Here is a 25,290-nt window from a genome sequence, read left to right as displayed (position 1 = left end):
ACCAGGTAAACACAAAGGTAATTCTCTTCCAAAATAGTTGATCTTATCATGTAAGTAGATTAAATTCTGAGGCTGGGCTGCAGCTCAGTAGGACACTTCCTAGCATGCATGAGGCCATACCCTGGGTTCAAGACAGAGCACATAATAAACAAAACAAAACAGAAAAAACCTACAAAAACAAAACAAAACAAAAAAAAGCTACAAATAATGTTGCTAAAAAAAAAGGTACCTTTTCTGTCATAGGAAATAAAATAGAGCTACTTTCTAAAACCTGTCAAAATAAACTCTATTCTTAAAATAACACTGCTTAAATGCTTATAAAATAACGTGTCTTTTTATCACTTTTTATAAAAGCCATATAATTATGTCATTAAAACATTCTCTAAATTTTAATTCGAATACTGCAGCATTGCATGGTAGAAACCACTCAAGACTCAACAAAACAATACGAACCTACTGTAAAAATAGTCACTCTGCCCAGCAATTAGCAGAAACCTCCAATTTTGGGTTTTGGAAAGGGAAAAATAAAAGATTGTCAAAGCTCTATAACCACAGTTTTCTGGAAGATGGGGGAAATGTGAGCATCGTAAATCAGAGCCCTGAACATGACGTGGACTCCAGCAGGGAGTGGACTCCAGCAGAGACCTCCACAGCACCCACACGTGGCGGAAGCAACAAGGACAGTGAAAGGTGTTCAGAGAGCAGACACAACGGTGTGTGGCCTGTCTCTCTGCAAAGAGCTTCTCTCTGTTCAAAGTTCCCTGGAAGTCTGGGACAGAGGTTTTTACTGCTGGGAGCAAGGCTGGAGAGCATGGGCTCAAACAGCCAAGGACCAGCAGAGCGGAGACTGGAAATCTGCACACTCCCGCCTAAGGATGAACCGGGAGAGGAGGGGACCACCTGCCAAGGACAGCGGGGAGCCAGAAATTGCCTATTCCTCTCAGGCACTGAAGGGGATACAGGAATACACTGCAGGGATGTGCTGGCCTTAAAGAAAACTCTGGTTGAAGCTGTGGGTAATTTCTCACTACCCCCATGTTCCAGTGCTCATGGCTCCTAGCTGTTTCCTGCACAAAGTACTTAGCAACCTACAATTCCTGGAGGCAGTTTGGTATTCCTTATATAAGCTTCCCCACACTATAGGTCAATTACTCAAACATCACACAGGACATTTTAAACCATGAATCATAAATTCCTTTAGAAAGTATAAAAGTGAGGAGAAAATTAGGTAAGGGCTTTTCTTCATTTGACAACTCAGGCAAAAGACATTTATATTAGTTATCTTCTCAGTGATGGGACAAAATGCCTGACAAAATCAGTCTAAGGGGGGTTGTTTCAGCTTACAGTTCCAAGTTACAGCCCATCAGGTTGGTAGGAAGCATGGTGGCAGGCGGAGCGTGGTCTGGCAGAGCTGGGCACATTCAGTGCGCAGTGAGGAAGCAGTGTGAGAAGGGCTGGTGCTCAGCCAGCTCTCTCCTTTCATGCGTTCTGGGGCCTGACCCAAGAACGGTGCCATCCAGTTAGGGCGGGTCTCCCCACCTCCATTAACCTAAGCAAGGTAATCAAGGCATGCGCAGAGGCCAACAATCTACAAAGTCCCTCACAAGTGGCTGCAGGTCCTGCCTATCAATGTAAGTCATCACGGTATTTCTTTTCTCTATCATCAGACACCCCCGCACACACCACACTCCATGCGCCCTGGTTCTCAGGTGCCTTCTCCTTCTACTCTGGTCCCTTCAAATCTGCTAGCCTAACACTCTCCAAGAAGGGCGGCGTGCACTGCTTTACACTTGAAGACAGCATTCCATGGATTTGTCCAAAATCCAACTCAACATCTTGCTCTACTCTATTCGCCCATCTACCCAGGTCATATCTGTGCCCCAAACTTCCTGTGATTGACCCAGTGCACATCCACACCATGCCCTCCTGGTCTGATGCGCATCTTCTGGATGAAGACGGGTGATGACAACCTGCACCACATCTCCTTCCTCCCCAGCGGCTAAGAAGTGACCCACGCTCCTCGGTAGGGCTTGAAGTGCAGCCTGTATGAGTTCAGTTCTTGACAGTTACTTTTGTGCCTCGGCTTCCATATCTGTAAGATGGAAATACAGAAATGCCTTTGGGCTGGAGGGATTGCTTAGTGGTTAAGGCGTTTGCCTGCAAAGCGAAAAGATCCCTGTTCCATTCTCCAGGACCCATGTAAGGCAGATGTATAAGGGGGTGCATGCATCTGGATTTCGTTTCTAGTGGCTGGACGCCCTGGCGTGCCCATTCTCTTTCACTCTCAAATAAATAAATTATTTTAAAAAGAAATGCCTACCTCATGAGACCATGGCACGGGGAGGCTAAAATAAGAATGCCTCCAAAGTGCTTACATTAAGCCATGCCTGCTACACAGTATGACTGCATGTATGGCAAGTGCTACAATTTTTATGAATACTCAATTTATACCATTATTCATCAATACAAGTCATTTCATTTAGTTTGGCCTATACCCGGCACATGCCCTTCTTGTTTATTAACTCTCTAAAAGGTCCTCCTCTGCAGTCCTCCCCTTCAGCTGCAGTGTCCTTCAGATTCATCTACTTAAGCGTGAACCATGGCTGGAGAGCAGCTGAAGGTGCTTGCTTACAAAGCCTGAGGCCCCAGGTTCTATTCGCCAGTACCCAAGCACAGCCAGATGCAGAAAGTGGCATGTGCACCTGCAGTTCGTGTCCGTGGCAGCAGGAGACTGCAGCATGCCCATTCTTACTCTTTCTCTTTTCTCTAATAGTGTTTTTTTTTTTTAATCGAAAACCCATTTTGAGGAGTCAATTTCATTTTATCTTGTCTAAAATGTCTTCCCTATGTGAGTATGGACTGTAATTTCTGGGTCTTCTGAATGTCTGCGAGAGTCACACAATTTAATGATAAATCAGAAAATGTTCGGTGTCGTGTAATGCTGTGGTAGATGACACAGTGCTGCGCCTCCCTGAGAAGAGGGGTCTCGTCCTGTCTGTCCGCAGTCAACCATGGAGCACAGCTCAGCACAAATCGCCCTGAGGACATACTGAGAGGACGACCTGGAAAGCAGCAGCAAGACCAGACACCTTGGCAACTAGCTACAAGATGTCACCACCTCCTCTGACCATACAAATGACATGCAACTAGCATGCCTACAAGCCAAGAAAATGGCTCCATGGGCAGCAATGACATCATCTTTACTAGCCTCGATGGTCTTCCCGTCTTTACCTAAGCATGGACGCATGCAGTTACAGAGCCACCGAAGAATGCCACTACAAGTCTAGGAAAAAGGCCTCAGAAGCAATCAACCTTCCCACTGATACCACAGTAGCCTGACTATCACGGGGGTAACCAGTGCTTTTTATTTGGATCTGAAGCCTGCTCCACTTGAGGGAATTCATGAATGAAAACCTAAGTCATAGCCCCTAGGAGGTATTCAACTGGTGTTCAACTGAGTCATCTGTAGAGTCCATCAAACTGCCTTCTAAAGACTTAAGTTCATCCCCACCGATGACTGTTGCTCTCTTCTTTCTGTAGGACTTAGTGACGCTTGGGGAGACCCAAAGCGCATCAAAGAGCTTGAGCGCTCAACACTAAGTGAGGCAGAGACATCCCTATCACCTCCTCCAAGGCTCAGGGCGCAGCGTGGAGGAGAGGCAAGAGTGTCCGAGCCAGAGGCTGGAGAGGAGTGCTCTGGAACGCTGTCTGCGGGACATGATGTGGCTGTCACGCTTGTGAAGCCACAGATCTGTGGTTACCTCCACCTCAATTTCATAGCAGTTCTTTTATCCACATTAACTCCTTTGAATGACTTCACAGTTCTTCACAAACTGACACCCAATTCTTCTTTAAGCACCAAAATTTACCCTTCTGGGAAGTCAACTCATCCTTCTCTTCAATATCTGTAGTCCAAGGTTTTACTGTTCTTCTCCAAGTTAAACTGCTACCGTAGAGACATTACTGAGATGCTCTCTTTAGTCATGTTTTATTTCCTTATATCCATAAGTTCCTTGGGATCAGAAAGAAACCTGCAATCTAAACAATCTAGTAATTTTTAGTTTTCCGCTTTATGACGAAGCAATCTTTTAAGAGCATTTTCCTCTCAAATGTTCAAAAAAGATGAATTTTGCAAAACATGCACATGTAATATAGCCAACATTTCATGTACAAAAATAATGCAAGCATATAAAGCCATTGTTTTAATCTTAATATCATAAATGTGGGTACTTTTAGTCATTTTTCAAGTCTTCTTTTCATTTTTGCCAATTTTAAAAGGAGTCCATATGTTCAGGGCTAAAAATGAACAAGGTTAAGCCAAGGGAAGTCGGATATCATTAGCACAGTGAGGATGTTAATAAGTACTGAAAATGTAGCTCACATTATGAATAATGTGCTACCTTCAAGAAGTATTCCACAAATTTCTTTTACTACAGTATCAACAGAAAAAAGGGATAAATTTAAGAATTAAAAGAAAAAGGCAAAAGCTTTTAAAAATCTAAATTAATGGAGAACTGTACTGCATTCATAGGTCAGAAGACTCAATGAGGGCAAGACGTAATTTCTCCACAAACTGAGCTACAGATGCCACACAATCCAATTAGAATTCCCAACAGGTAAAGTCACAAAATGATATCCAAAGACCTTTTCTTCTCATTTGTTTTTTATTAACAACTTCATAATTATAAAAAATACACCATGGTAATGCCCTCCTTCCCCCCACTTTCCCCTTTGAAACTTCATTCTCCATCATACGCTCTCACCCTCTCAATCAGTCTCTCTTTTAATTTTGATGTCATGATCTTTTCCTCCTCTTATAATGGTCTTGTGTAGGTAGTGTCAGGCACTGTGAGGTCATGGATATCCAGGCCATTGTGTCTGGAGGAGCACGTTGTGTAAGGAGTCCTACCCTTCCCTTTGGCTCTTACGTTCTTTCCGCCACCTCTTCTACAATAGACCCTAAGCCTTGGAAGGTGTGATAGAGATATTATAGTAGTGAGCACTCCTGTCACTTCTTTCCAGCACCATGATGCCTTCTGAGTCATCCCAAGGTCACTGCCATCTGAAAAGAGAAGATTCTCTACCAAAAGTGAGAGTAGCATTAATACAAGGGTAGGAACATTAAGAGAAGCGCTTACTGGGCAGTTTGATAAGCATAGTATATACATTTAGCCAGACAGCAGCAGACGTTACACCCCTAGGGCTCATGACTACCCCTGTTTTAAGTTTTCAGTATCAGGGATGTATTCCCTCCCTTGGAGCAGGCCTCCAGTCCAACTAGAGGGCAGCTGGTTCCCACCATGATAGATATGCCACTATTGTACCCGTTGGCTCATTTGGCCTGGTTGGCCAAATATAAGGCTTGCAGCATCCACTACTGAGTATCTTCACTGGTGATTTCTCTTTCTCCCATTGAACTGCATGTAGAATGGCTTCTTCCAGCTTTCTGTCAGCTGGTAAACATGGAGGAGGTTATCAGCTCAGTTCCAGCAGGATTTCTCAGTGGCCCTGCAGCCCAGTATGTGGAGTCTTCAGCAACAGGGCAAAGACCTTTTTTTAATGACTGCAAAAACAGGTGGATTTAGGGAGACAGCTCAGAGGGGCAAAGTACATTCCTTATAAGTAAATCTGAGCCCAGAACACACATAAAAATGCTGGGCATGGTGGCACACACCTGTAATCCCAGGGCTAGATTCCTGGTGCTTGCCAGGGAGCCAGTCTTAGCCTAATTGGTGCTGTCTGGGCCAATGACAGAACCTGTCTCAAAAGAGGTGGCTGACACCCGAGCTTGTCCTCTGGCCTCTACATGTGCACACATGAGTCCATATATGCAAAAGCCCCCACAAACTGGTAAAATCTGACTGATATTTAGTAAGCTTTGCCAGCTAATTTCCTGATCATGATAATGTACTATAAGTAGGAAAAGATATTACTAGGGGAAGCTGAGTGTTGAGTGTGAGACTTGTTGAAACTTTTTGTTTTGTTTTGTTTTTACCATTTCCTGAGTTTGCAATTACTTTGAATTAATTAAAAATGAAAAACCAGGGCCGGGCGTGGTGGCACATGCCTTTAATCCCAGGAGGAAAAGATCATGACATCAAAATTAAAAGAGAGACTCTTTGAGAGGGTGAGATTGGTTTCATTGTCTTAGTTTTCTTGTCTTTTAATAAAATATATATAATTAGAAAAGAAGCACTTTTAAAATGTATGCAGGTTAAAAATATCTAGCCTGTGTTGCACTATTCTGCTACCTCCTATATAACTTAACCTCCAAGTCTACAGCGTTGCTCTCAAGAAAGAGGCACAGCTTTCACACATGGCGATTGGAGTGACAGGCTCCCCATAACCTTGTGGGTGGACTGACTGAGCCTTGATCTCAGCTGTGGCAGTTGCGGGTGGAGCTCACTGGAGGCGCAGTGTCAGCCGGGGCAAACCTTGAGCTCGGTAAGCCCAGCCGGCCTCAGCCAGCAAGCTCGCTCCAGGCTGCCTCCATCCAGCTGGGTGACCGTGTTGCCTCGAGGAAGCTTCCCCTTGAAACTGTAAACTTCTCTCCCATAAAGCTGCTTTTGGTTCGGTGTTTGTGCCAGCAACGAGAGCCAAACTGAGCCTTTTCCTTTAATACGTTGGGTTTTCTCAGGTGTTCTGTTACAGGGATGGAAGCTAAGTTACACTAACTAATCCTGGAGCGCAGCTCCATGAATCCCTGAAACCTCTGGAATTCTTTTTAGCCAGAGACATCAAAACTATTTCCAAAAAAAAAAAAAAAGGACTGGTCAAGTGTACTTCCTGCACAAGCATGAGGCTCTAAAGGGGCCTGAAACCACATAGGTTCAAATCCCCAGATCCCACATAAGCAGCTGGGCATGGCCATACACAGCTGTAACCCCAGCCCCTCAAAGGGGAGCAGAAACTACCAAATTGCCTGGGCTAGTGAGAAACGTGAGCCCCAGAGTGAGTAAGAGGGACGCAGTGGGGTGGGGGGCAGTGGCCTGGCCGGAGCAGAACGGTGGGCGCCCCACGCCATCGCTATGGGCCCAAGGGCACATACTTGTACATACACCACACACACCACATCCTCCCCCAAACACATTACATACATAAAGACAAAAAGCAAAAAGCAAAACAACCGTTTCCAGAACAGCATGGAAATGCTGCTCTCCCTCACTGCGCTGACACGTCTGAACACGGACCAAGGAAGCAGACCCGTAATAACAGCTGTTCTTCCATCTCGCGCTCAGAGAGGAGAAAAGGCCAGTTTTAACAAAGAATGTCCTTGCTCAAGAGTAAACATGAGTTTTATGAAATCGTGACCTGGAATGCCTGCTATCTGAACATTCCATGGGAAGAATGCACACGGGCATCTACCTACCTAACAGCTCTGCTGTGATGAGGCCAACTGAAGTAGCCACTTTCCACAAAGATGCCTTCCTACTCAAAGGACTAACAGATAAATCACGGCCTTTGTGACTGGGTAGGTAACAGACATTTTCTTACAAATGAACTAAGTGAAGTTCATGTCAATAAAAACGACCGTCACACCATCACAAGAGGAGGAAAAGATCATGACATCAAAATAAAAGAGAGACTGATGGAGATGTGGGGGGATTTGATGGAGAATGGAGTTTCAAAGGGGAAAGTGGGGAGAGGAAGGGTATTACCATGGGATATTTTTTATAATCATGTTAGTTATCAATAAAAAATTGAAAAAAAAAACCATCAGTACTTGTTGCAACTGATGCACCTGGGAACCCCAACAGTCACAGTGTGAGACTCCTATGTGAAGACCTGCCGAAGGAGTGCTTGTAATGTGAACCCGCATTTTCCAAATCACCAGAGCTGCATGATGCTAAAAACCGATGCAAGGGTGGAAAAGACGGACAGTTAGAACTGTAATTCACTGCCATCAATTCATGACCATTCCACAATTCCTATACTGCAACTAGCCTTTAAGAAGCCACCGTGACACGTGGAGGAAGTATCACAGGAGAATATCTACAATTACTTGAAAAAAGTAACATTTCTCTTCCTATATACACTGACCAAGTTAAATACTGAACAGACTGAAGAAAGCAGAAATGGAACCCTCTGTTCTATTTAACCAGAAGTGAAGAGACCTTCAAAAGGTGCAGTAATGCCATTCCTTGCTTGGTTTTTTTAGAAAACATAGTTATTTTTCGTTAGAATGTCATTTATGTTAATGTGATGGGTTATTTATTAGCAGTATTTTCAATATCTCAAGTATAATTGTGAATGCAGTAAATAGCAATAGTTATCACTAATAAAAACAACTTTGGGGTTCTCAATCATTTTTCAAAGTTTAGAAGGGTTCCAAAATCAACATATTTGGGAGGCTTAGGTTTTATCTAGCAGACATTTCTGTCCTTCTGGGATCCCTTCTCATGATTATCTGAATAAAACTGAACACTTTCAGCCATGTGACTCATAGAAGAGGCTTTGGTGGCCCCGGGTCCCACGCCTTCATATCTAAGTCACTTTCCCTCACAAGTGTGGCCCTGTCTTATCTCACAAGTCCTCCTGCTCCACCCTCTCTCAGAATGTCCTCTTCACCAGTCAGCCTCCCTCTAGTCAGGGCCTCAAAGCCTCTGCCATCCAGTTAGGAGTGCCACCCGCTCTCTTCTCTGCCGCCTCCAAGCTATTTAATCTTACTTGTCCTTTGAGACCAGTGAGAAAAAACGACAGGGCCTTGAATGAAACATCTGTCCTTTAGCCTACAAGCAGTGAAGAGAAGATTCTTTGAGCAGAGATGGAGGATTTATACAGATAAAAATTCTTGCAATCTCATGCATGCATGATAGTGCAAGCCTTTAATCCCAACACTTGGGAGGATCATCGTGAGTTCAAGACCACCCTGAGACTACAGAGTGAATTCCAGGTCAGCCTTGGATAGAGCGAGACCCTACCTCGGGAAAAAAAAAAAAAAAATCTTACAATCTCAACCTTCCAAGAAGAGTTTAAACAACAGCAACAAAAAATGTCTACATTTTAAGGGATATCCTAACCTACCATCTCAGGTTGAGGCAGTTAGAACTCTGAAACATGGCCACTCCCAGATTTTAAAAAGAACTGTAAAAACAAAATGTAAAGCAAGAGATGGCTTAGCGGTTGAGGCATTTGCCTGCAAAGCCCAAAGGACCTCGGGTTCAGTTCCCCAGGATAGCCAGATGCATAAGGTGGAGCGTTGGCTGAGGCCCTGACACACCCATTCTCTCTCTGTGTCTCCATTTCTCTCTCTCTCCCTCTCACTCTCAAATAAGTACTAAACATATAAAATATTTTTTTAAAAACCCTAAAGCAGGAAAAAAATTAAAACTTCATCTTTTGCATCTAAAGTCGGTTCTGTATTAGTAAGCAAAACCCTTGTCCTAAATCCCAATTAGTCACAGTTTCTTAAAGCAGCATGTAAGAAACTACTGCTGTATTCACTAGAGTATCCAAAATACTTCAGACCAAAGTGTTTTAAATTTTAAGATTTTCCAAGTTGTGTAATAATTTGCTGTATACACCTAATGAGACCTTGGAGATAGGACCCAAATCTAAACATGAAATTCATTTATATTTCATATGTACCTTGTATATGTAGCTCAAAGGCAATTCTATACATTTTCAGTATGCTTGCATTGGGATGACAACCATCCCATGAGATCAGAGTGAAAATTCCCATCCATGGCATCAGTTGGTGCTAAACACTTGTGAATTTTTGAGAACTTTGTAGTTTGGGTTCTTGGAATAGAATGTTCAACCCATTTCAGCCACTAAATCTTTACTTTAAAATGACATGGTGACGTATATCACTCTTCTAGATCCTCAAGATACAGCAGGGAACAAATGATCAGATTTATACTCCACCAAGAAATGACAAGGAATATTACATGCAGTGACACACGCTATCACAGGAAAATCAGAAAAAAGCAGAGCTGAACTTCCTATGGAGCTAAAAACAGGCCCTTCTGCTTGCACCTGCCTGGGTTCCCACAGTGTCCGGGCCACGCACGGTGCTCTGGGCAGAGAGGGGAGCCAAGAACCCATCGTTTTAATCAAGTGACTAAAGCAACCTCAGATGAAAGGTGCCTGACTCTAAGGGGACAGGATTCTATCTTTTCTCGTTCTAAATAATTACTTTTGTGCCAAATGTTTTATTCTCATTTGCTTGCTTTCCTAATGAGCATACTTCAAAACTGTCTTAACTGCCATCCCTACCAAATCTAGACCCACCCCCTGGAAAGGCAGACAGTGTGGGAGAAATGCTATCTTCCCGAGTGGCAAGAAACAGACTTACTAAAAGGTGACATCTGAGTTATCAAATGCTAACTGCAAAAAATGATTAGTCTTTAATGATATTAACCAAAGTACCCTGAGACCTAAGGGAAATGAAGGAATAACTAGGGAGATGTCTGTGAGGGGAGAACGGCATTCTAAGCAGAGACAGAAAGTGCAGTAACCCTGAGGCACACGTTAGCAAGGCAGAAGCAGGACAAAAATATTATAAATATCACTAAATACTAACCACGATTCCCATGATTGAGTGAGTAGTGCATGTCAGGCAATGACCCAATCTCTTTCCTAACCACTGCCACCTTACAACTGCAGGGCCTCAAGTACAAAGAGAGGGAATAAGCAAATGGCCCAAGGTCCCGGAGCCAGCAGGTGGTAAAGGCAGGCTCTACAACCTGCTCTACGTCACCAGGATGCTGCAGAGATGGGCTATGCAGATCATAGTTTCTAGGGAATCTCTCAGCTAGTAAGAGCATCACAGTGGTAGAAAGGAGGAAATCAAGAAGGTTTGGATCTCAGACTTTGCTAGCTGAAAGTGGGTACACATTTTATGTTCCTATCTAAGCCATTTACCAAGCCTTGATAGTTTTGCATCTCCCAGTCCCTAGCACATTTGTTTTCGGACATGGCTAGTCCCTGTACAGTGGCTGCTAATCAACTCTCCTCAGAAGAATTAAGATTCGGTGTCCCTTCACAAAGCCAGGTGCAGAACAAAACGCGGAGAGAAACATCTCCTTTAAGGAATCAGGTCTCTTAAGTCAGATAATCTGACTTTTGATGGTCTGCCTTTAGAGTTTTCTAGAAAAACTATGCTACTATCTGCTTCATGGTTACTTCCCATCAAGTAGTTACTAAGGCTAGCAAACTCTGGACAATGTGAAACAAACTTGTTGAAGTACAGGATCATTTCCTCGAGTCTCTCTGACTTCGCACTGCACACAAGAAAAAGGGAGCAGACAGCTACCTGCCATGTTCTCCTTTCCTTCACCTGTTCCTCTCTAAATGTGCAAGGCCTTCAAGTTCCTCATCAGAAGTGGGGGTTCTCACCAGGTGTGGTGGCACATGCCTGTAACCCTGGCACTCAGAAGGCAGGTTTTTTTTTTTTTTAACAAATGCTAACTATAATGGGAAAATTAGTCTTCGTCGGCTTTTAGGACACCTAGAAAGATGCAGTTACAAATACGCTAACAGTAATTCTTTAAATATATGCAAGTAATTTCCAGAATTTTCCACTAATTTCTCAATGTTTTGTTGTCAGCTTTCAACTCTATTTACAGACGGCCATGTGAACGCTGCCTGGGAGCCAACACCACTGCAACCTATGCTGCAGGGGAAAGTCTTCCAGCACACTGAGATTTTAAGAAGAACCAGCGGGCGTGGCGGCGCACGCCTTTAATCCCAGCACTCTGGAGGCACAGGTAGGAGGATCACCATGAGTTCAAGGCCACCCTGAGACTAAAGAGTAAACTCAGGTCAGCCTGGACTACAGTGAAACCCTACAAACAAACAAACAAAAAATATCTCAAATCATGGAAGTTGTCAATAATATGAAGCTAAAGAAGATCAATGCCAGCATACCAGAGGCTGTTCTACAAGCACCTCTGCTGAGGACAATCAATGGGCTTCACCAAGAAAAAGCATCCTGTGATTAAGGGAAGCAAAGCTTCAAGCTCTTTACCAAAGGCTTCTGAGCCGTCAATGGACTTGTGGCACAGCTCTCCCTGAAGCCTCTGCCCACGATTTAGACAACACCTGTGCACGGAAGGTGGCAAAAGCCTGGCAGTTTAGTCCACAAGTAAAAGATGACGTAGGGCTCATGTCCTAGGAAGCAGTCAACACTGGGGTTCAGCAGGGGATGAGGTCAGTCGGAGAACCAAAGGGCCTAGCCAAGAGCTGGGAAAGGCCAGGAGACTAATGGTAAGTTTCCAATAAACTAGAAAATCGTCAGGGTGTGAAGACTTTAAGGGGTGGAATAATACCAACTCAACTGGAAAAGTGCCTGGGAAAGGGTGGCACAGTGTATTCGGAAATCACGTTACATGTTGAGAGTAGGATTCAGTATGGAGCTGTTTCATCACTCTTTTTCTGTGTGTGTGTAATGCGGGTGGGGATGTGTGCTGCATGCGTGCGTGTGTGTGTGCCCTAGTGGCACCCATGTGCTGGCCTGCAGCAGAGGTCGCTGATCTGTGGTGGCAGCGGTGGAACATCATGTGTCAGGACTCTGTGTGTGGGGGGGGGGGGGGGGGATGGTTTGTTTTTCGGGTTTTTTTTAGTGATTCCAGAGCTTATGGGGCTCTGTTGATTCCCAGGTCTCTACTTCCTCCAGCGCTGCGGTTACAAGCACACCCACCCGGCTTTTAAAGTGGGAACTGGAGATTTGGACTTGGCAGTCTCAGGCCCTCCTGCATGTGCAGGTAGCAAGCACTTAACCAATGAACCATCTCTCCAGCCCACGGATAAGTTTCTCCATGAAAATTCTTTCAAATGACAAACCTATACATCATTTATTCATCTCCACTTTTTTGGTCATGGAATGCACCATCTCTTTGGGGAAAAAAAACCCACAAGTACAGGGAACATACAGCATATTTATTTCTAAGCATTTCCACTTCATGGGCCTTGTGGGACCCAACCACAGATCTCTAATTGTCAACCTTTTGATTCCTAGGTAACCCTGGTGCAATCACTTCACGACCAAGACCTCTTTTTAGAAAACAAAACTGTATCTTAAAGTACTTAAAGACAGTACAGATGAAAATTATCTTTGCAGCCAGGCATGGTGGCGCATGCCTTTAATCCTAGCACTTGGCAGGCAGAGGTAGGAGGATCGCTGTGAGTTCAAGGCCACCCTGAGTGAGACAACAGTGAATTCCAGGTCAGCCCTGAGCTAGAGTGAGACCCTACCTCAGAAAACAAAAAAAAAAGGAAAAGAAATATATCTTTGCACTGATCTGGAGAAAAAAATTAACTACTTCTTGGGTAAAACTAAAGTCCTTAACACCAAAAGCAGAAGGGTATGTGGTGGTAAAAGCTTCAGAACAACACAGCTCTGTAATGCTCAGTGATTTCACAAGACTGCACAGCTTACAGATCTCCTACACCCAGCTTAGAGCTCCGTGTCCAAATGATACATACATACAGTAAACGTGTTACTACACTGAGGATAGTTTTCAAAATAAAAATTCCTTAAAACACCAAGCTTCCAAGAATTACTATAATTAGGTGGAACTTAGGTACTTAATTAATCCTTCCATTAAGGAGCAAATCATATAATGTACATTGGCTTTTGAAAACAAAATGCACGCCTCTGCATGTAGTCAACAGCATCTGTGTAAGAGAAATCTAAACCAGCAAAACAAATGTGAAAAGTATGTATCTGTGTGAACTTGATTGTAAATAAATAAACAAACAGTGCAAGCTTCGGGCTATTTCAGAGGCCGGGCTGTGATGCACACAGTTTCTCTGCTTTAGGTCCTAGGTGCTAGAAGAGTCTGGCGGGTGGGAACCAAACATCCATTATCTGATGTCCACTGGCAAACTACCAAAACCAGTGAGGCCCACTACACAGCAGGACTTAGGAATTCCAACTACTAGACGACCCACACCTACTCAAATGCTTAACTGTGTGCCTCAATTTCTCCACTGGAAATCCTGTACAACTTTATCTGTCCATATCTTATATGTAGAGAGAGAGGACTTCCCATTGACTGAGAATGCAGTATCCAACTGGTTTGAAGTTTGCTTTTAAAAAATATTTATTTATTTGAGAAAGAAAGAGAATGAGACTGGAAGCACCAGGGCATCTAGCCACTGCAAATGAAGTTCAGATGCACGCACCACCTTGTGCATCTGGCTTATATAGGTACTGCGGAATCGAATCTAGGTCCTTAGGCTTCACAGGCAAGTAAGTGCCTTAACCACTGAACCATCTCTCCAGCCTTGACGTTTGCTTTTGCCACCTACCAAGTGTAATTTTAACCTCGCTCTACCTGCTTCTTCTAACTGCCAAAGGGAGTGAACTGGGAGGAAAGTGATGATCAAATAATAAACTTTTCATAAATGTTAGCTAGCATCATTATTTTAGTGGTTAACCAGATTAATTTATTATGTTTCCAGTTCTACTGCACCTAGGAAATTATTGACTCTTAAAAAAAAAAAACTTTTTAATTAAGTGGCTTAGCTTCCAGTTGTTTTTTGTTTTTTGTTTTTGTTTTTGTTTTTTTGCTTTGTTTTGAGACAAAGTTACACTTGGGAGCACAGGCTGGCCTGAAACTTACTATGATGCCCTGGCTGGCTTCAAACGCAAAGCAATTCCCCTGCCTCAGCCTCCCAAGTGCATGATCACATGCACCTTTTTATTTTTAAATACAGTAAACACATGGCTAATTATACCTGTGAAGAACATACTGGTCAGGTAGTACTCAGTGTAATCTCAGAATTGGGTAGGTAAAGGTAGGAGGATCAGAAGTTCAAGGTCATCCTTGGCTAAGTATTAATTTCCAGGCCAGCCAGGGGTTACAAGAGCCCCTGTCTCAACAAAAAAATAATGATAATAACAAAAAAGCCTATTGTACACCTATGTGCCTCCTAAGACATCTCATAGCATTGTATTTAACTTTTCATCTAAGTGGGCTTCTTGCAAAGTATCTTGGATACTTCCATAGCCATAACCAAATTCCAAAACAATCTTCCTAGGACTGTCCCGATGGTCTCCTAATTGCTCTTCCCCTCCAACCCACTCTGCACACTACAGGAGAACTTTTAAAAGTCCCAACCTAAGCAGAACGCAATCATACTTGCACTCCTAGCACTAAGGGGGGCAGGGACGAGGAGGATTATGAGTTCCAGGCCAGCCTAGGTCAACGTGCAAGTTTAAGCCTAGGATATACAGCAAAGCCATGTCTCCAAAAGCCAAACCAGTGAAAAAGGAAAATGCAGATCTAACTTCACTCCCTTGCAAAGGCTCCCCTATGCCCAAGAGCTCAGAGGCCTGCAAGATCCACTGACGTCCTCCGGCTACTCCAGCGACACAAGTCCACATCCGTTCCTTTGCCTCTGAATCATGCTCGTCTATGTGACTTCATCCCGTCCCCACTGCCCTGAGCAATGTCTTGTCATCTTCCAGATCACAAGGGAAAGGTGAGAGGGTGGTGGAAGGGGACCCCGAGGCAAGATCGAGTCCTTCTTTCCCAAGCTCACAGCCCTCACCTTCCCTCCTGTAGCACAAAAGAAAGCGGCAATAAAATAATGACTCGAGGGCTGGAGAGATGGCTCAGCGGTTAAGGCATTTATAAATGCGAGGCCTAAGGACCCCCAATCGATTCCCCAAGACCCACGTAAGACAGATGCACAAGGGGGCGCATGTGTCTGGAGCTAGTTTGCAGTGGCTAAAGGCCCTGGTGTGCCCATTCTCTCTATATATCTGTGCCCCCCCTTAAATAAGTAAAATACTTAGAAAATAATAATGACCTAAGTAGTTGTCTAATGTTTCTGTCCAAAAAAATATAGATGCTGCCACAAGCCAAGCGCTTGGATGCCAGGCATCTTCTATTTTGAGGGTACAAGCAATGCACCTGTACTGTCAATGGGAAAAAGGAGTGAGCTACGTGGGGGAGAAACACAACATTGGTTGCAATGCATTAAATCTCAGAGGCATTGTACTGAAGCAAGAGTTAAAAAAAATAAAAAATACTGAGCCGGTATGGTGGCGCACACCTTTAATGCCAGCACTCAGGAGGCAGAGGTAGGAGGATTATAGTGAGTTCAAGGCGACCCTGAGACTACATAGTGAGTTCTAGGTCAGCCTGCACTAGAGTGAGATCCTACCTAGAAAAACCAAAAAAGAAAAAGGAAAAAACTATTGCTTGAACGTGGGCAAAATAAAGTGAAGAGGAAACTTGGCGCTGTGAAACCTAGTTTTCCTTTGCATCCTCAAGTGGTATGTGAAACCAGACTTCAGTTACCAGTAAGAAGATACGCAACTAAATCAAGACTGCTGCCACATTTGGCACCATCCTCACCTCTTTGGCAGAGCGCGCAAGGCCAAGAGTGAGCTGGCCAGGCAGGAGTGATTTATCTTCTCATATTTAGAAGTGGTCCCTCTTGCAACAGGAATGCCGAGCTGCTAATGGGACTTTGAAATGTAGCCTTCTCAACCCAGTTCCCTTCCTTACTATTCATTTAAAAAAAAAAAACCTGATTGCTATGTCAACGCAAAAAAAAAAAAAAAAATAGTAATGTTGTCCAATTCCACTTGGGGGAAAACAAAGTTGCTCTTTCCTGCCTCAAAAAAAAAAAAAATCTCTTCTACCAAAGAAGTCAGTTGGAAAACTTAAAGGAAGGGGTTGACGTGTTAGGAGGGCTTTTAAAGGATTAAGTGGTGAATGGGGGTGGCCCGGTGCAATAACGTCGGAGGAGCACAGCAGCTCTCCGCGACGCGACGCCGCAGGTCCCGAGGGCACAGCACGCAAGCTTGACCCCCGCCCCGCAGCCATCGGGTTCGTCACACAGACAGACCCATCCAGCCCCGGGGCAACGCACCCCCGGGCCCCTGGGTACTGCGCGCGACCGGCCGGTGTCAAAGATCGCGTCGCCCGGGAGGACTCAGGTGAGGACCCTGGAGGAGGCGTGGGCTCAGAGGTCTGGCCCTTTTGTTCGGTCCTGGGGCAGTCGAGCGTCGTTCTCCCCCCTCCACACACACACACACTCCCCCCCCATGGCCCCGGTTCCAGCGGCTCCGAGCGGACCTAGGCTCCGTCCGTCCCGCGCCCCCCGCGAACGCGCCGTCCCCCCCCACCCCACAGCCCCAGCGGCGCCGAGCGGACCCAGGCTCCGTCCGTCCCGCGCCCCCCCCGCGAACGCGCCGTCCCCTCCCTACAGCCCCAGCGGCGCCGAGCGGACCCAGGCTCCGTCCGTCCCGCGCCCCCCCGCGAACGCGCAGACCCCCCCCCCACGCCCACGCCCGCCTTTACCTTGTAGACGTCGCCGTAGGTGCCGCTGCCGATGCGCTGAATCAGCTCGAAGTCCTCCTGCGGGTTGCGGCGGGACAGGTCGAAGCCGGGGTTCATGGCGGGCCCCGGATGCCCCCCGCCTCCCTCCCGGGTCGGGGAGAGTCGGCGGGGGAGGGGGAGGGGGCACACGGAGAGCGGACGCCGCGGCCGGCGCCCCCCCCTCCACGGCGGTCACAATCGCCCCGGCTCCGACAACGACGACGACCGGCTTCACGTCCCCGCCTCTTCCCCCCCAACACCTCCTCCTCCTCCTCCTCCTCCCCCCTCTCGCGGCCGCGCCGAGCCCGGGTCACACCCACAAGGAGAGCCGCGCGCCCGCCGCCCCTCGCTCCAGCTGCTACGCCAACATGGCTTCCGCCTTCGACCGAGCCTCCACCCGCCCCTTGCCCGGCTCGCGCGCCACTGCGCAGGCGCCGGCGCGGAGTGCGCGCCCCCGAGCCTCCGCGCGCGCCCCCGAGTCTCCGCACGCGCTCCCCGTCCCTCCGCACGCGCGCGGGTCCCAGGGACCCAAGCGGCTCCTCACTCAGCCCCGCCAGGAACGAAGTTGGGCGCGGGTCCCTTCGAGTTCCCGCCGTAGGTAGGCAGGTAGAGTATAGAGTGTCCATTTGCAAGACTGTCCCCGAACTTTTTGTTTAGTTTTTCCGAGGTAGGGTCCCGCTCTAAGCTCAGGTTGACCTGGAATTCACTCTGTAGTCCCAAGGCTGGCCTCGAACTCGCGTCGATCCTCCTACCTCTGCCTCTGGGATTAAAGACGTGAGCCACCACGCCTGGCTCAAACATTTCCTTTGTAAGTGTGGGGAGAGAGGTGGTCGCCCCACGCCCCCCCAGGGAAGTGGACTGGGGCCTGCTCAAATACCTGACTACTTACTTGGGCCCTTGGGGATTGGCCTGCCAGGTTGCAAGCAGAGGGCCAGGAGGACACCCAAGAGGGTGTGAAGAAGAAAACAGGCCGAGCAGCCCCTCGCCATGCTGCGTGGAGGGGAGACGGTAGCCATTGACTTTGGGTTATCAAAGCCCCGGGGTGGGGGCCACGCAGGCTGTCAGGCCACCTTGGAAGGAGCGATTGCCGAGGGTGGGGCCTGGAGAAGGTCTATTCCCACACCTGAAATGTAAACACGTGTAACCTTACCTACTGAAGCTCCACCCTGCTCAAGACCCATAGTTGTCCTTCCAGCCCTTAAGGACACCGTCTCCAACTGCTGAGACTTACCCAAGAAAGGCTGTGGATGATAAAGGGGTCCGGGGTTTTTTTTTGTTGTTGTTATTGTTGTTGGTTTTTGTTTGTTGTTGTCAAGGAATTTCCAAAAGCTTTCATCATCTCGGTGCCAGCCGGTTGAGCAATACCACTTTGGATTTGTGCTTCCCTGAGGCACCACAGACCCTTGAGGACTAAAATTCCCTAATGCCTGATGGTTTCTGAGAGACTAGATCTCATAAACCTGTTGAAGCTAACATAAAAAAGGAATAGTCAGCCGGGTGTGGTGGCGCACACCTTTAATCCCAGCACTTGGGAGGCAGAGGTAGGAGGATCGCCATGAGTTGGAGGCCACCCTGAGACTACATAGTTAATTCCAGGTCAGCCTGGACCAGAGTGAGACCCTACCTCGAAAAACAAAACAAACAAACAAAAAAAAAGGAATAGTCAAATCCCTTACATTTAACTGCTTCGCATTTTTATGAAAATTGTATATTTACTAAATTCTCAAATTGTAAAGCTGGTGGGGGTGGCAAATGTCTTTCATCTCAGCACATAAGAAACTGAGATCCTGAGTTCCAGGCCATTCTGGACTGAAGAGCAAGACACAAGAAAGAAAAAGATCGGGAGGGAAAAGGAGAAAGGAAGGAGAGGAGGGAGGAGGGGATGGAAAAGGGGGAGTCTGCTCACCATGTATTCCTTTACTCAGCTCCCCACACCTCACTCTTGGAAGTTGGCAAAGAGATACCGGGCAATGGCCATCTCTGAACCTATGCAAGTAGGCGTCCAGTCATCTAATTTTAAGTCACACAAAAACATCAGAAATGTAGTGTTTGGAATATAAAATGTCCTCTGTAGCCTCGCTTGTTTGTGATTAAGCCTCATATGTATTCTCCTGCTGGTAGAGCCTTTTGGAGGTGGAGCCTAGCTGGAAGAGGCGTGTCGTTGGGGACAGGCCTTGGAGCCTTAAGCCCAACCCTACTTGCCACACTCAATTTACTCTCTCCTTCCTCTTTGCTGATGGAAAGGTGTGATGCTGGCTCTCTGCTCCTGCCATGGTGAAACTTCCCCTAAAAACTGTGAGCTAGCCGGGCATGGTGGCACATGCCTTTACTCCCAGCACTGGGGAGGCAGAGGTAGGAGGATTGCTGTGAGTTCAAGGCCACCCTGAGACTATATAGTGAATTCCAGGTCAGCCTGAGCTAGAGTGAGACCCTACCTCAAAAAAATAAATAAATAAAACTGTGAGCCAGAAATAACCCACTCCTTCCCCAAGCTGTTTCTGGTCAGGCGTTTTGCCCCAGCAACAAAAAGGTTGCTGCCACCAGGAATGAGAGAGTGTTGCTTGCATTACTGCCTTAGGAATGCCTGTCATTGGATTTCTTCTGGATGAACCTTACGGTTCTGGTTTCTCTTGTCTATGAGTGTTACTCTGTGGCTTTCCATCCTGTTTCTGTATGTTGTAAACACTTGCTGGGATGGAGAGCGGGCCTGCCTTCAGCTTGTCCACAACTGGAGAATCATTTGTCTTCTTTCAACCAACCATGCAGATAATCAACCCGGGGCTCAGATAACCAGCTCTAACTCAGACGTCCAAATAGGAATGGGACTCTGCTCACTTGCTCTGCCTTTTTAAGGCTTGAAAACCAAGTTCCCAGGACGGAATGCTTGCACAAGAAAGTTCTAATGGTTTCACTGTTTTGTTCAGAGGGATTATCATCTGAGCAGATAACTTGGCATTTGCAACACTGATAGACTTCTTTCAAAGAGAAAAGACATTTCAGTAGGTTTGGAACAGTCTTTAAAGTTTTGTCTGTTTCGCTTTTGGCAGGACCCAAGTACTCCTTTTGAAAAGAGACCAATTTCAAGTAAGGCTGATTTGCCATATGGGTTACACCATAAATACAAAGGGCTTTTGTAATTAGCTGCTCACAAGGAATAAAATATGTTGTTCCTTTCTGATACGTTCACACAGCTGAACGCATTGCTCTCCCAGCTCTTCTAGTGGACCTCTCCTTTGCTAGAAGTAACAGTGGTGATCACACTTTCTTTGAACCAGAAAAAGAGCTTCCCTCTTCTATGGTTAGAAACATCCTTAGAAGTCATCTGGACTTCTCAGTTCAGAAGCTGCTCCTGCGGCATGGCTCCTGGGCCTCCTGGTGCTGGGATACCTGCAGCGGGAGCGAGCACGCTGCTGTGCAGAGCTAGCACCCTTACTGAGATAGCGCTAGTGGATGCCTTTAATAACTGACGGGAGACTACTCATACCCAACAGTGCCGCCAGGAGCCACACCAAGCACTTTCCATGTATTATCACATCTAATTTGCTCAACCCAATGATAATGTAAGTCACGTTATTTCCATTTTATGGCACCATGGGCCGATTAAGCCACTCAAGGTCACAAGGAGGCTTCATGGCTTAAAAGATGTATGTTATTTGCAAGCACAAAGGGAAAGAAAGAGTGAGCCTCATGCCACTGAAAATGAACTCCACATGCATGCATCACTTTGTACATCTGGCTTTATGTGGGTACTGGGGGATCGAACCCAGGCCATCAGGCTTTGCAAGTAAGTGTTTTTAACTGCTAAGCCCAAGGCTCCATTCTGGACAGAGACAGTATATATGGTACCAAGACTAGACCTAAGCAACACTCTCACACAAACTCTCTGTCTCTCTCTTGTCTCTCTGTCTGTGTGTCTCTCTTGGTGCAGACCTAAATGAAAAGTCTAAGATGAACAGCGCCCCCTCTCTGTTGCCAGCAAATGTAGGCCATCCCCCAGTTAGCTCACCCCTCATGGGCTCATGATTCAAGGAGTGAGTCCCTCGTGCCCTGCAGCAGCTCCCAGTTTCATCCTCAGGACCCGCCAGGCAACGCTCTGGGTCCACCTCAGTTGACTGACTTCAGCCTTCCGCATTTCACGTAGCCACCATTCAGTATCCCAGCAGTCCTGGAAAGGGAACACTTGGTGCTAGAGACATGACTTAGTGGTTAAGGCGCTTGCCTGCAAAGCCTAAGGGCCCAGGGTCAATTCCCCAGGACCCACATGAGCCAGATGCACAAGGTGGCACATGCATCTGGAGTTCATTTGCAGCAGCCAGAGGCCCTGACACACCCATTCTCTCTCCCTCTCTCTCTTTTGCTCTCTCAATAAATAAGAATGCCTATCAAAGCTTAAAAAAAAAAAAAAGAATAAAACCAGGTCATCCACTGGGGAGGAAAATCAGACATAGGCATGTATGGAAAAAATATGACACATGCCACAGACACATGCCTCAAGGGTGGTGATAAGAGAGAGGTTCGGTGAGGAGAACAAAATCTGGTTTCTTTCTTGAAATTTCAAAAGTTCTTATTTTTTCCAGTCTTATTGAAGTATAATTAACAAAAACTGAATATATATGTTCATGATGATTGGATATATGTATACTTTGGGATTATTAAAGACCAGCTGGTAAAACTTATAAAAGCAAAACACCCATAAGTGATTAAAAATTATACATTTTAGTGTGTGCACGTGTGAGGGTGTGCATACAAGGAAGCTAGAGGACAACGTCAGTGTTGGTCCTCACTTCCCACCTCATTTGAGGTTGTGTCTCACACTCACTGTTCACCACTGTTTGCCAGGCTGGCTCCACCTCCTTTCTCACTGTAGTCTTGCTGGGATTACAGAAGACCCACTACATCCTCTGGCTTTTATGTGGGCTCTGGGGATTCAAACCAGGTACTCCTGCTTCCGCAACAAGTGCTTTGCCCATTGAGCCATGCCCCCAGGCCCAAAGTTATACTTTTAAAGAAAAAAATAGGAACCAGTTGTTAAAAAACTTGGGGTGTATTGGATGATCATATGCTTAGCAGCACAGAATCCCAGTAGGGCTAAATCCCAGTAGGGCTAGCTAGCTCTACTCTGGACTAAACTACCTGCCTTTGATCTTGTCTTTGCCCCCCTTTCTGAAGGACCTCAGGAAATTATTTCCAGTGAAGGCTGGTAGGAGGAGTCAAAGAAAATCCATGTAAGGAAACTAGTGTATAGCTGTGAACAGAGCAAAGAGACAACCTATATCCATATGACAGAAGATTAATATCCAGGGTATACAAAGAACTCAAGAAACTAAATAGTAAGAAATCAAACAACCCAATTGAAAATTGGGTTATGGAACTAAATAGTGAGTTCTCAAAAGAAGAAATACAGATGGCATATAAATATATATTTTAAAAAAGTGTTCTACATCCTTTGCCATCAGGGAAATGCAAATTAAAACTACTTTAAGGTTCCATCTCACTCCAGACAGAATGGCTACCATCAGAAAGCAAATGACAATAAATGCTGGTGAGGATACAAGAAAAGAGGAACCCTTCTTCACTGTTGGTGGGAATGTAATCTGGTCCAGCCATGCTGGAAATCAGTGTGGAGGTTCCTGAGGCAGCTAAAAACACATGTACCATATGACCCAGCTATAGCACTCATAGGCATATATCCTAAGGACTCATCTCACTACCTTAGAGATACTTGCTCAACCATATTTATTGCTGCTGTATTCACAATAGCTAGGAAATGGAACCAGCCTAGATGTCCCTCAACTGATGAGTGGATAATGAAGATGTGGCACATTTATACAATGGAGTTCTATTCAGCAGTAAAGAAAAATGAAACTATGAAATTTGCAGGGAAATGGATGGATCTGGAAAGCATTATACTTAGTGAGGTAACCCAGGCCCAGAAAGCCAAACATCACATGTTCTCTCTCATATGTGTATCCTAGCTACAAATGTTTGGACTTGTATGTGAGTTGGAATAAAACTCAGTAGCAGAGGCCAGTGAATTAGGGGATAGAAAGAGAGGGAGAAGGTGGGGGTGCTTAAAAGGATGGTATTCTATATATGAAAGTAGAAGAACAGATTACTGGGGATGGAAAAGCCTATGTGAGGTCAGGGGAAGAGATTGAGTAAAGGAAGGATGGGGGCAGGGTTAGTCAAAATCTAAGAGGATATAAATAAGTCATATGGAAACTTACTTTTTTGGACAATGGTGCACCCAGAAGTCATAAATTGTTACTAGAAAATTTTCAGTGCCAGGGATGGGATACCTTCCAGTGAGTTGTTGGCCAGGGAGGTCCCTCATGCCCCCAAAACATTACATGCCATTGTCAGGACTCTTGGTTTCCCACCAGGAACATATGGTAAGACTATTGCTGAAGACACCATATCCTTAGGCTACAAGATCCTGAGAATTCTTGCCTGATACTGAAAACCTATGATGGGGGCAGAGGGGTCAGGAGCCCTAGGGGCGTAACGTCTGCTGGTGTCTGGCTAAATGCATATATTATGCTCACCAAACTGTCCAGTAAGCACTTCTCTTAATGTTCATACCCATATGTTAATGCTACTCTCACTTTTGGTTAGAGGAGCTTCTCTTTTCAGATGACTGGGACCTTTGGATGACTCAGAAGGCACCATGGTGCTGGAAAGAAGTGACAGAGGAGTGCTTAGCACTGAAACATCTCTATCACACCTTCCCAGGCTCAGGGTCCATTGTGGAAGAGGTGGCGGAAAGAATGTAAGAGCCAAAGGAAGGGTAGGACTCCTTACAATGTGCTCCTCCAGACACAAAATGGCCTGGATATCCATGACCTCACAGTGCCTGACACTACCTACACAAGACCATCATAGTAAGAGAAAAAATTGATGGCATCAAAGTAAAAGAGAGGCCAGGTGTGGTGGCGCATGCCTTTAGTCCCAGCACTTGGAAGGCAGAGGTAGGAGGACTACTGTGAGTTCGAGGCCACCCTGAAACTACATAGTGAATTCCAGGTCAGCCAGGGCTAGAGTGAGACCCTACCATGAAAAAAAGTGTTTTTAAATTTAAATTTTTTTAAAAAAAAAGACTGATTGAAAGGGGCAGGGGATATAAGGGAGAGTAGAGTTGCGAAGGGGAAAGTGTGTGGAGGGGGTACCATGGTTTATTTCTGTAATTATGGAAGTTGTCAATAAAAATAAAAAGTAAATTCAAGGCCAGTCTGGCTACATCACACACACACACACACACACACACACACACACACACACACACACACACACAATTAGTGTCTGACATCGCAGTAAACCCACAAAGTATTAATTGCTATTATTTTGGGTACATGTAAGGAAGAGTATTTTAAAGGGTGACAGCAGAGTGTGGTGGCACATGACTGTAATCCCTGCACTCGGGGGTTAGAAGCATAGCCTCCAGTATGTGGTCAGGCTGAGCTGTACAGTGGAACCACCTCTCAGAAACAGAAGGGGCTGCAGACATGGCTGAGCGGTTAAGGCGCTTGCCTGCAAAGCCAAAGGACCCAGGTTCAATTCCCCATGACCCATGTAAGACAGATGCACAAGGGGGCACATGTGTCTGGAGTTCATTGGCAAAGGCTAAAGTCCCTGATGCAACCATTCTCTCTCTCTTTGCCTCCTTCTCTCTCAAACAAATAAATAAAAATATAAAAACAGTGTTGAAAAATAAAAATAGGAAAAGGATAAATGATAAATAACTAGTACAGGGTGATGACCATGAATATGGGGATAGATATGTAATTCAGGAAATTTGCAATAGCACACATAAGGAACTCAAGTTAAGGCTGAGGTCAGAGATATGTGACACACATATGTGTCTGCACTGAGAGTTAAAAAACAATGAGATGGCTCTGGTTAAAGGTGTTGGCTTGCAAAAGAAAAAAAAAAAAGCTTGTCAGCCTAGGTTGGCCCAGGTTCAATTCCTCAGTATCCATATAAAGCCAGATAAGAAAATGCCACATAGGTC

The 25,290-nt window shown here is 45.7% G+C and overlaps 1 protein-coding gene across 2 annotated transcripts in view; it reads right to left on the bottom strand.

The window, feature by feature from the left end:
* The window catches only part of Map4k3 (mitogen-activated protein kinase kinase kinase kinase 3), a 164,566-nt gene extending 147,108 nt beyond the window's left edge, over positions 1–17,458 (bottom strand). For both annotated transcript variants that reach the window (XM_004660110.2, XM_004660111.2), the window contains exon 1: positions 17,265–17,458. In XM_004660110.2, the coding sequence (XP_004660167.1) occupies positions 17,265–17,360 (96 nt within the window). In that variant the 5' untranslated portion in view covers positions 17,361–17,458. The remainder of the gene's footprint in view (positions 1–17,264) is intronic.
* Positions 17,459–25,290: the final 7,832 nt, after the last annotated feature.

Source organism: Jaculus jaculus, chromosome 18 (assembly GCF_020740685.1).
Source record: "Jaculus jaculus isolate mJacJac1 chromosome 18, mJacJac1.mat.Y.cur, whole genome shotgun sequence".
Classification (NCBI taxonomy): Eukaryota; Metazoa; Chordata; class Mammalia; order Rodentia; family Dipodidae; genus Jaculus; species Jaculus jaculus.
The sequence above is the reverse complement of the archived record's forward strand: the minus strand, read 5'-3'. Positions and strand labels throughout refer to the sequence as shown.